Source organism: Montipora foliosa, chromosome 4, assembly GCF_036669935.1.
Source record: "Montipora foliosa isolate CH-2021 chromosome 4, ASM3666993v2, whole genome shotgun sequence".
In the NCBI taxonomy this organism is placed as follows: domain Eukaryota; kingdom Metazoa; phylum Cnidaria; class Anthozoa; order Scleractinia; family Acroporidae; genus Montipora; species Montipora foliosa.
The window spans coordinates 9,319,027-9,331,526 of record NC_090872.1 but is presented as its reverse complement, the minus strand read 5'-3'; the positions used below and the strand labels follow the sequence as shown (position 1 = coordinate 9,331,526).

At 37.5% G+C, this 12,500-nt stretch overlaps 1 protein-coding gene across 1 annotated transcript in view; it reads left to right on the top strand.

The window, feature by feature from the left end:
• The window catches only part of LOC137999748 (protein ST7 homolog), a 25,717-nt gene that overhangs the window by 1,111 nt on the left and 12,106 nt on the right, over positions 1 to 12,500 (top strand). Inside the window, exons 2-7 of the mRNA XM_068845642.1 lie at positions 3,126 to 3,208; positions 5,771 to 5,897; positions 8,412 to 8,466; positions 8,863 to 8,932; positions 9,755 to 9,806; positions 11,619 to 11,697. Of these exons, the coding sequence (XP_068701743.1) occupies positions 3,126 to 3,208; positions 5,771 to 5,897; positions 8,412 to 8,466; positions 8,863 to 8,932; positions 9,755 to 9,806; positions 11,619 to 11,697 (466 nt within the window). The remainder of the gene's footprint in view (positions 1 to 3,125; positions 3,209 to 5,770; positions 5,898 to 8,411; positions 8,467 to 8,862; positions 8,933 to 9,754; positions 9,807 to 11,618; positions 11,698 to 12,500) is intronic.

The following is a 12,500-nucleotide window of genomic DNA, read 5'->3' as shown; positions in this document are numbered from 1 at the left end:
CCAGGGAAGAGGAGTACAAGTCAAGTCCCCTGGGTATACCCAGACCCCCTCCCCTTGGGCTTAACGTTGACAAGTTCATTGTGTTTCAGAAAGTACTGAAACATCTTGAGTACAGCATATTGCCTTTCTTTTAATTTCCATATTGCGTACAATTTGCTCAAATGTTCTGGATAGTAGCAGGCATATCGATATTTTTAGAAACAACACAACACTTTTTAAATTAAAAACATGTTTCGACAGAAACTTCTGTCATCTTCAGTTTAAATTACAAAGTACAGATAGTGTGAACCAAAATGCTAATTAACTATAAGAACAAAAGGAAACATGACAACGTAAAAAATTACAAAGAAAGTTTTAAATTAAAGTGCACCTAACCCCAAAATATTTTTTTCGCTAAAATGAATCTTTGCAACTGCTCGAAACGCATTGCAGCCATTTTTTCATTTTTGTAACAAATCCTGGCATTTTATAGGCTTCGAAAGTTGCGAAAATCCAAGCATCTTTTGTTCACGACTGAGTCAGAAGGGGAGTGGGTCTATTCCTGATTTGTCGTCACAAACTGATTTACATTGCATTAACTCTTTGTAAAAATGCATGCAAAGTAGATTGTGACGTCAAATCAGGAATAGGCCCACTCCCCTTCTGACTCGGTCGTGAACAAAAGATGCTTGGATTTTCACAACTTTCGAAGCCTATAAAATGCCAGGATTTGTTAGAAAAATGAAAAAATGGCCGCAATGCGTTTCGAACAGGTGCAAAGATTCATTTTAGCAAAAAAAATATTTTGGGGTTAGGTGCACTTTAACATGATAAAGTTGATGATTAAGTGTAGGTTTCTCCCATTGAATATGAATCGCTTCTTTTATCTTAAGTTGGAAGGTGGTAGAAGCGTGATCAAGGATGCTAAAACAATCATTAGAGCACAAAGTACGGCAATGCTCAGAATTCTGTAAATGTTTAAAAACGTGCAAGGTCCTATCACTGAAAGTGTGCTCACGTAATCAGCACGATCTAAAACAACAACCCCATTACCTTTATCCGGCTTTAGGATGACAATATTTTTATTACTCCTCAGTTCCTTCAAAACTGGGTGCTTCTTGAGATCGGCAGTAGTTGGTCTGTATGAGGGAACATGAGAATGTGCCAGATGAGAAAGGTCTGAAACAAGTTTTCCTGCTTGTTTGGTGTCCTTTAGATTCTTAGCCATAGTGTGATTGATGAGTTCAAAGCAGGTGAAGACATTGCACGCATTTATTCTTGGTGGACGGATGGAGTGCGTTAGTCCAGATTTGAGAATGTCCAGTTGTTCCAACGTGAGGTTGTGAGAAGAAATGTTAGTGATGGTCTCATCAGATGTAAAGGGAAGAACATACATTTCTGATGGCAATCCTGATATTAAGTTTAGCAACACCCAACTTAAGAGCCTTTTTACCGTAGCCACTGCTCAGACCCATTTTTTATTTAAGGGTTCTTTCTACGACCAGATAGATGGTGTAGCTATGGTCTTCCCCCTTGCTCCTGTTCTTTCTAATTTATTTATGGGTCATCATGAAAAATCATGGTTGGAAAATTTCCAGGACTCTGAGATATTGTTTTACCGACGTTATGTTGATGATACATTTTGTTTATTTCATTCGGAGTAGCAAGCGCTATTATTTTTCAACTACATTAACTCCTGGCACCCTATCATCAGATTCACTATGGAAAAGGAAACAGATCATAAGATACCTTTCTTAGATGTTTTGATCAACAATGACACTCATTTTCCTGTCACTAGTGTTTACCGTAAGAAAACCTTTACGGGCCTTTTGACTAATTACTTTAGTTTTACATCGCGTTCCTACAAACTGGGTCTCATTGGCACGGTTGTTGACAGAGCCTACAAGATCAACAACACTTGGTTGGGTTTTCACGTGAAACTTACCAAAATCGTTCAGAAGAATCTTTTTCCAGTCCATCTAGTTGAAAACATTATTAATCGCTACCTCACACTTACTCGCCATGGTTGTAATCCCCCGGCTTCTGTCTCTGACACTACACGTACCTTTTACTTTAAATTACCTTACATTGGTCCTTTTTCTTTTATCACGCAGAAAAAGGTTCGCCATTTTGCCAAACGTTATTGTAATAATATTGATATTAAGTTAGTTTTCTCATCCTTTAAAATCGGCAACATGTTCAGTGTGAAGGATCCTGTCCCTCGTGGGCTCCGTGCGGGTTTGGTATACAAGTTTTTGTGTGCGGGCTGTAGTGCCTGCTATGTCGGCGAAACTACCCGGCATTTTTCCACGCGCATACGTGAGCACACTTTCAGTGATAGGACCTCGCACGTTTTTAAACATTTACAGAATTCTGAGCATTGCCGCACTTTGTGCTCTAATGACTGTTTCAGCATCCTTGATCACGCTTCTACCACCTTCCAACTTAAGGTAAAAGAAGCGATTCATATTCAATGGGAGAAATCTACACTTAATCATCAACTTTATCATGTTAATTTAATTAAAACTTTCTTTGTAATTTTTTACATTGTCATGACTTGTTTCCTTTTGTTCTTATAGTTAATTAGCATTTTGGTTCACACTATATATTGAACTCTGTACTTTGTAATTTAAACTGAAGATGGCAGAAGTTTCTGTCGAAACATGTTTTTAAATTAAAAAAGTGTTGTGTTGCTCAAATGTCAGATTTCATTAGTGGTTTTTTACCATCGTTAGTAGAGGTTTCTTTGATTTCCTACTCCAGCAAGAGGGAAATTAAAGGGAACCTCTGAACAGATCTCCTTGATGTTCTGTCTCACATGCACAATGTGACATCAGTGCAATGTTATTTGCACTCTTCTGCCATGGGCTGACGTTAAAATTCAAAGCGATTCTAGTGGGTTTTAAACCAATATTGTACCTGTATATGTATTTACTGAGATATCAAGCCATGCATCTGGGAGCTGTTCAATTATTTCAAGTGTGATTTTTTCAGAGGATTTTTTTTCCAATGCTTCTTTACAACTGCTTCATATGCTACACTTCCTTAAACTGTGTTGGTCTATCACTTAGAATAATCACAATAATCATCAGTGTTGGCATTCAATTTACTAGCTTAGTCATCTTTTTTTTTTCCCTTTTTTTCAGCCGTTCTATTCTTGAACACACTGACACCGAAATTTTACGTGGCTCTTACTGGGACATCATCGTTTATATCGGGAATTATTCTTGTGAGTCTATTTAAAATGGAACTTTTGTTTCACATTTATAACAGGGCTCGAAATTAAGGAAAAAATCCAGTTGCAATTTGCGAGAAGATACGAAAACTTAGTCGCAATACTTGTGTGTAAAGAAACTGCGGAAAATGGCAAATGATCGAAGGAATGGAGCTGTGCAGGTAACATCGCAGCTAAATTACTCTACAATCTTCAGAGAAAAATTCACAGCGAGAAATGAAATAATTTTGTCATTTCTTTATTTATTTTAGCAAAAGTAGCAGCAAAGTGGCAACTGCTAACCCTTTTGTTTCGAAAAAGCGAAGGTGACAGCAAGTCGCAAATTTGCGACTTCTCCAGATATTTTAGTCCCAAAGGGAAAAATCTAGTCGCAAATGTGACTGTATTGGTCGCAATTTCAAGCCCTGCATAATATACGTGTACTAGAAGCACAGGACCTTGAAGCGTATGCAACTTGCAACTTTTTTCCTTGGAACGAAGCTGGAGATTTTAGGAGACCAATTTTATGCCCACATACAAACAAAAATAAGATAAGATCGAAGTTGCACGTGCTAATTTCTGAACTGGAAAAACCCCAGCTCTGAACCATAATTAAATGCCTCAAGGTCATTTCACTTCACAACAGATATAGACCTCTTTCATAATGGCAGCCAAATAAAATATTCTTTTGTTTTAATGCTAATAAGCCTTTCTAGCCTCACTATAACGAGCAAATTTCAAAAGAATAATTGTTTCAAAATGAGGCCAGTAGGTCTAATTAACATAAATACAAAAGAATGTCAAGCTGGTTGCCATTTTACAAAAGTGGTTTATATATACATGTATTTATAAAATAATTAGGATAGTACACCCACTCTCATTGGTCAATAGCTGTGTTTAGATGAGAGTATGGAAACACGGCTGTGATGTCGCATGAATTTTGGTTGGTTATGTGTTGTCAGACACGCATTTTGATTGGCTGGTAGGAAATATGAGCGTGTATCAAGAAAATCTGTTTCAATCTAGAGGTAAAACAACCAACATTTTCCTTCATTTGAGAAATGTTTATAAAAGCAATAAAGGACTTTTGTCCGTGTTTCCATAGCCTCATCTAAACACTCGGGGGAGCTGGGAGAATTCGAAGCAGTTTTGCATAACTGTCTCAAATTTTTCTCACCTCGCCCTCGTCTTTAGATGAGGCTATGGAAACGTGGAAATGTCCTCTATTGCTTATTTTTATAAATAATTTTTTTAGGTAGCAGGGTTACATGTAGCTCAGTCGTTAGAGCTATCTCCTTCCACTAATGTGTGATGATCAGATAGTCTCATTCATGAGCACATCAATGAGCAATTCATTGCAGCTCTTTTGCATACTGATACAACCTTACATGTACAAGGATCTTTGCTTAGTGGAGGTGCACTGTAGCGGAAATAACGTAATGTTTAAAAAATGAGCAGCAGCGTTTTATCGGGGTTTAAAAACATGAGGCATAGCCGAGTGTTTTTAGACTGATAAAGTATGTGCTGCGAGTTTTTTGAACGGCTTAAAAAAACATTCCAGAAAGAGTGTGTCCCTCTGGACTCAAAACAATGGTTCAAATTGTGAGAGGTGAATATTAGCATACAAGAAAAACAAGCTATGCCTCATTAGTATTCTTTATATAAAGAATATTAACGAGGCGTGTTTTATCAGGATATAAAGCTCATACACGTGACGTTTTATCGGTGTTTTGATAGGCTCTTAGGCTCATGACTTATTAATGAGTTTTTTAAAGTAAATATAGGCCACTGACAGTAGTGTGCTAAATTGTCTGGCCTTTGGATGAAAGAGATGTTGGAGTTAACCTTGTTTTGATACCGTTATCAAAACAAAGCCCACTTATTTTTGTACAAAAATGACACCATTTTTTGTCAGAAGCATGATGAAAGTGTACTACTATATATAACAGTAAAATTGAGTTAGCCAAGCCTAAAGGCGGAGCTCCTGGGTTATTTATTCTTACTCTACTTACTTAAACAATGAATTAACCCGGGATTTCTGACTCAGCATCGCACAGTGTACTTGTGGGAGGGCTAAGTTTGTTGTCTCTATGCTCTGCTCCAAGAGGTTTACTTCAGCTCCAGGCACTTTGTCAATAATTAATTTACATTAATGTTTTTATTTGTGTACAATATTCAATAAGAAACCCAAATGTCCCTTTTAAATTGTGATTGTAAACATGTACAGTGTCAGGGGTTTCAATAACTTTTGAAGTAGATGCCTGGGCTAATCAATATAAGTGGCTGCCATCATTGTCTTTTACAATTGCTGTGAGGGAAAATCAAGGCAGAGTAGCCAGAGGTGAGAGCCAAATTTCTGACAAACAGACGACGGTATACTGCCAGTGACCGACTTTCAGTGAAACCCCTTCTGTGTACATCAACATAGCGAATTTACACCAAAGGCTGTTGATTGCTGTAATTTAAAGTGATCACACCTTTGGGATCTACCGGTACTCCTTAACTCAAAATCATGATATGCAGTTTATAATGACAACTTTTTTTGCTTTATGACATTAGTTTATTTCATCGTTATAGATATTTGAGTGGTGGTATTTTCGGAAGTATGGTGCATCATTTATAGAACATGTGTCATTGTCTCATCTTGGTCCCCTTTTGGGCAACTCAGATAATTCACCTCAGAATTCTCAACAGAATGTTGCAGGTTTGTCTTGTCTTGTTATTTTTTGCATTGACTTTGGTACATAAACTTACTTAATTTTTAATGAACCCTTTCCCTTGAAAGACTGACACTTACAAGTACATGTAGTTATTTCTCTCTCTGATGCCACATGATTTCTGTCTTCAGTGTGGAGCTGATTCATAAATAAAAGGGTTAGCAGCATCTATGTCCACTCAAGAAGTCATGTCTCCTTTAACAACTTATTTCCCTTCGAAGAGTAAGCGCTTTCCGAGCCAATGACCCAACACACTGGTGCTTATCCCCGGTTTCCGTAGCATTAAGCGACTAGGAGTATTTTTAACTCCCCCCCTGGATGGGGTGCTAGTCCATCGCATGGTTACCCTCAGCATTACGCCGGTACCCATTTATACACCTGGGTGAAGAGAGGCACCGTGGGAGTAAAGTGTCTTGCCCAAGAACACAGCACAATGTCCCTGGCCAGGACCCGAACCCGCACCACTCGCTCCGGAGTCGAGCGCCTTTGAAGAGTGACACATGTCAAGTAGAGAGATGACCTGCAGCTTTCTAATACAACTGGTATTCTGGAAAAAAAGGGTCACCAGTCAGCTATGCCATTCCTTAGAAAAATCCTAGATCCATCCCTGCACTTACATGTATCTGGACAATTACTGGTAAAAGCATTATTGTCTCGTGTAGACACCTACATGTAAAAAATTCAGGCGGCTTCTATGGGATTTGAATCCATGATCTCTTCCATGCTGGTGCATTTGCTCTACCAAGTGAGCTTTGAAGCCACTCAGTTTTGGTGGACTCATGTGTTCCTGTGAAATGACTTGATGAATGAAATAGACGTTTGAATCCTGTTGAAACCACATGAATTTTTAAGGGGTCTTTAACAGAAAATATTGCTTACATATTACATATTACATAATACATATTACATGTTACATATTACATATTACATATTACGTGTTACATATTACATATTACGTGTTACATATCACATATTACACGTTACATATTACATTTTCGTGTTACATATTACATATTACATTTTACATATTACATGTTACATATTACGTGTTACATATTACATATTACATATTACGTGTTACATATTACATATTACATATTACGTGTTACATATTACATTTTCGTGTTACATATTACATATTACATTTTACATATTACATGTTACATATTACGTGTTACATGTTACATATTACATATTACATATTACGTGTTACATATTACATATTACATATTACGTGTTACATATTACATATTACATATTATGTGTTACATATTACATATTACATATTACATATTACATATTGCTTACATGTAATTTGCCCAGATAAGTGTGAGGATCACATCAAGTTGATGCAGGGTCTGCGTACATGTATGTCACTTATCTAGAATGTTTATTATTGTATGGTCAAAGTACTGTATTGCAAACTTTTTCCTGTTATTTGGGTCACCTCAAGAAACATCATCACTGCAAAATTTGGCAGCAAGCATTGTGGCTGACATACCGTAAAGACTTGTGTATAAGCTGTACCTTTTTGCTTAAGCTTTGGGCCAAAAATCACGGGTGCTGCTTATACACGAGACCACCACTTTCAGAGGGAGTAAACTGGCTTGTAGGGGTCACAAATTGAACTGAAAACTAACTAAGGATTAAACGTATTGAAACCTGTTGTTGATCACTGCTTTTGGTAGAAGTGGTGGCTCCTAAAGGAGCCATTTGTTTGCATCTTCAGGTTCTAAACCTGAATCTTGCTCCCCAGTAGTTCTTTCCAGCGTTTCATTTACGCTTTGTTTGAGCAGTAAAAGTCTAATTGGCATGGAATCTCCATTCCTCTGAATGGCTGCTTACAATGTCATCTACAACCAATCACCTCAACACTGATTTCTCCATTATGTGCAAGAAAATACCGCGCTATTCGGGAGAACTCGCCAGGCAAGTGGTCTTTCACTACTTTCACGGCGTGTTTGTCAATGGGGTTGTTAAACTCTTGTTTAACAACAAGTTTTCCTCCAATCAATGGCTTCCATACATCTTGATAAACATGATCCACGCACAGCTGATGCGAAAGTGAACATTTTCATGTCCAGACTTCCCTCGTTAAATGACTGCGTGGTTACCAAGCAAACGGGTTTTTTTTGTGTGCAAATTCTATCATTTTCATTTCAACTGTGGGCTTTAGCAATGAAGGCAACTGTTGTCAGTCAGGGAATAGGGAATTTGATTAAAAAGAAGCTTTTAAAAGGTGTTTTCAGAGTTGATTAACTTATTAATGTCGCTGCAAATACACAACATAAGATTTCGTCAAGTTTATTGTTAATTAATAACATTTGTGAACAAACGACCAACTCTTTTTACAAGAGTGCTTTTTTTGGAGTTTTTATTTTTTCCAAAATCATGCTTGAAAGTTGGGGGTGTGGCTTATACACGAGTGCGGCTTATACATGAGTCTTTACGGTACAATTGTATGTAAGGGATGTCAGCACTCATTTTCACAAGTTTTTTAGAATGTAAAGTTTGGCGAAATCCTGGAAATCTCTTTCGTGGGGCTGAATACAATAGGTATGTTGATATTTATTCATATATAATTATTATTCTGCAACACTAGGGAGTGTATGTAAGTGCCAGTGGATACTCCATTATAGTGAAAAAAGACAGGATTTGTAGGATTTTTAAAGGTTTCTTTAAATTTTATAATCAGAAATCCTTGAACATGTCTTTCACTTTCACAAGAAACTCGTGATTGGGCAAAGATGTTTGAGGGTCCTCTTTGAGATTTATACAAGGATTTTCAGGGATCTTTGTCTGCACCATTTTCATCCCTTAATACTTAATATTGCTTTACTTACAGTTACAGTGGACGTTGCACTTTTGAGGTTTTCTTGCAATGTGATTCAACAATAAATTATTATTTACTTAAGCTTATAGTCAGTGTATGTGAAATTTTGTCCTCTACAGATATTATTGGGTGACGGGAAAGGAGCCACTAACATATTATGATATGAATTTATCAGCACAGGATCACCAGGTAATTCTGACATTGAAATGATAAATGCCAGGCCTTCTGATAGGGTACGATGAAAAATGCAAATTAAGTGAAATTTGCAGGGCAGATTATGCGATTACAAAGGCCAATTATGCGATTTTTTTTTGAGCAGTTTTAAGCTTGTTTTATAAGGTTTCAGGGTAAGAAAAACCTTTGTTGCTTCCCTAAAGACATTTTGAACACAAAGGAACAGTAAATATGCATCTTGATCGACATTAGTTGGGATTTAAAAAAGAATGAAGTCTTCTGCACTATACTTCAAACATGAATAGAGAAGGCAATTGTGTCACCATGTTAGTTATGTGTATATATCAGCCACTCAGATTTGCCAATCTGAGCAAAGGGTGTGTTTGTGTTACACCAATAGGATGGCGACTCCTTAAGAATGAGACTCACACCAGGCCCCCAACATGCAAAATAACGCCTTGAAGCTCAAATTTTTACGAAATCGAAGGCGACCAAGGTTTTTTAGCCTTTTCCCAAGGTTAATCATCTTTAAAATGGCGTATTTATGCAGAAATTCCTAAGAAACTTGTTGATTTATGTTTTATTTTGTGAATGTTGTGCGTTCTTCTGCGAATTATGCGATCGGATGCGATTTGAGGTCAATTGTGCGAAATCGCACCATCGCGTAATATCAGAAGGCCTGTAATGCAAACAAATAAATTTAAAACTTGTACCATAAATTATAGATTACATCTGATGTTATGTTAAAGCACTTTACAATCCTGAACAAAAACTGTTTAGACTTCTTACATTCCCACTTATTGCGCATAATTTGTTTTTTTCCTCCTTGTATGGCAGACTTTCTTTACCTGTGATGCTGATGCTGAAAGTTCCGATCTCTCTGATGAACGTAAGTTTACATCCAGTAGAGTTGGCAACTTAACATATTCAACATTTAATTTATTATAATTATGGCGAGCAATTCTTAGGCTAAATTGACCGTCCTGATTGGCTGGTTTTCGGTCGGAATTTTGTACAGTACAGACCATTACCAGGGAAACAGTCCGTTTCCATATCTTTTCTCTCTCCCGGGATATTTAATAAAATGAGCGAAACACAAAAAGTTTTTAAAAAGCCAAATTTTTTTTCATCACAACAGTACAATAATTATTACAGCAAGCAGAATTTAGTTTTACATCTAAGAGGTTACTATTCACTGATGGAAGAAGATACATTGTAATGATTGCAAACATTCACCAAGCAGAGAAGTGTCTGATCATTGAAAGAATTAATGATGCCATATAATAAACAACTTGCTAACCTCACTTGCTCAGTACCGTACTGGAGAATATTGACCCACATCGTTTTTGTACGGACCGAGTACACAACCTTGGGCCAATATTCCCCAGTATGGAACCTCGTGCTCGGTTAGTAAGAGGTAAATAATTTTAACAACATATAATTTTAATTTGCACTGTAAAGACACTGTCGAGAAATATAAAAAAAAGTACAAATTTAAGCTTACATACATGTATACTGTCATTGGTCACAGCATGCTGAACTGCATGTAATTGGGTGACCATCATTTAGAGGAGCAGGGCTAGGTAATAGCAAGAGCACTGGCCCGGGTTGCTCGAAGCATGGTTAGCGCTAACCAATGTTAAATACCATGGAAACCTATAGGTTTTGATACCTCTTTACCAACACTTAGTGCCAACTAGGCTTCGAGCAAATGGCCCCTGGTTTTTTACCAATGACCTGATGCCACATAATGATATGGGTTGAGTTTGTTTTTATAATCCCCAATTAGTAGAGCACTTGTCCTTGGCAATTTAACCTTGTTTCTTATAGTTCTCATATGTTATGTGGCTAAACTTCAGAATACCCGGCCACTTATTTGCATTTCATTCAATAAGAATAGGCTCTATTGTATTAAGTCTCGTTCTTCAAAAGATGCCGCATAGGGGAAACAATAGTGGTTAGCTGTGGCCGGGTATTCTGAAGTTGCTCCTGTTATGTACATGTAGTTTTTGATGTTGCTTTTGTTATTGTTATTACTCTACATTTAGAGCGGTTTTCGAATGACTGTTGTAAAACCCAAACCAAAGTAATTACTTTGGCCAATGAAAAAGGACGGAGACAAACTAGTAAACCAATCAAAACTCAAAGTAATCACACGTAGCCGACACAAAGTGCGGGAAAATGTGCACGCGCGATCCACGATTGGTTTTGGTTTCACTTCTGATTGGTTGAAAGCACTTTCAACACTCAATTGAAAACCGCTCTATGTGAGAGATCTTACTATGATTTTAATGCTTAAAATATTTACTGAGGTTTATAATTATTATGGAAAACAGCTGCTGGATGGCGCACTTAAACGTCAGTGGCCTCAAAATTGACATTTGTGCTAATTTCGTCTCGCTCTTTCCATTTCTGGCATCTGTTTTGTACCATGACCATTTTTGTGCTTGACAAGGTCACGTGACACGGTCATGCAAAGAACCTATAGCCTTGGTTACTTTGGTTACCTCTCGGTTTCCAAGCAAGAGGTGTTACATTACTGTATATTGATTTTAAAACAATCATATTTTCCATTGATACATACATACATACATACAGTCATACATACTTTATTTCAAGACTTTCCCCAAGGGTACTTTTAAAAGACTGTATTGAGCAACGTGGAACATTGTTAGTTTTAATTTCTTTTGTCCACTTTCAGTTATGTTAAGAGCATGGAGAGAAAGAGATCAAGAGAAAAGGATCAAGATTGCTCATCAAGCTTTAGAACGTAACCCGAAGTACGAAGTAGATGTAGCACAAGTATTTCGATGTTCATTAGTGCTGGAAATAATAATATTTTTCTCACTTAGGCCCCTTCCACAGGTAATCCGGATATTTTTGAATCCGTGCCTTTTTCTTTGCGGATTGAAAAATTTTCACGACCACATGTATCCGGATTCATTCTAGTATCCAGGACTCCTCTGTTACAATTGTCAACAGAGCATACGCCGTCAGGCGTACGAGTTTGCGACAAGAGAATGGATGGTAGCCATGTTGGGTATTTACGCGGTAAGGACTGGATCCGAGTTTGCAACGTCATCATATTTGAAAGTATCCGGATTCGGCCTTTCAAGTCACATTTTGAACAGACACGTTGTTAATTTTTTTCTGCATTAATTAGCGAATAAAAATTTGCTGTAGCATTTCTGCAAGTTCATCCATCCACAAGTCATCGTTTCACCGATTTCAGTCCAAGCAGTTGAGCAGGACAATTTTGGAGTTACAGCACGCGACGTTTTTGAGCTGCGGACGGCAACCGGAAGTGGGCTGTTTTCCCTTTCAACTTGTCTTGTCACTACCACCGTTTATATTGTTAAGTATCTTTCCTCCTTTGGAGATGATTAGGTTAAAAATCTGGGAGACACTACTGTCCTGGCATGCGAAATGTTCATTTCCGGTTGAAATGAAAACGTCGCCTTGTCACCCGAGCCTACAGTAACATTCATTAAATCTAAAAAAGTGCAGAAGTTCCAGTGAGTCTCTTTCACGTAGCTCAGTGGCAGAGCATCCAGACAACTAATCCGATGGTCAAAGGTTGCAC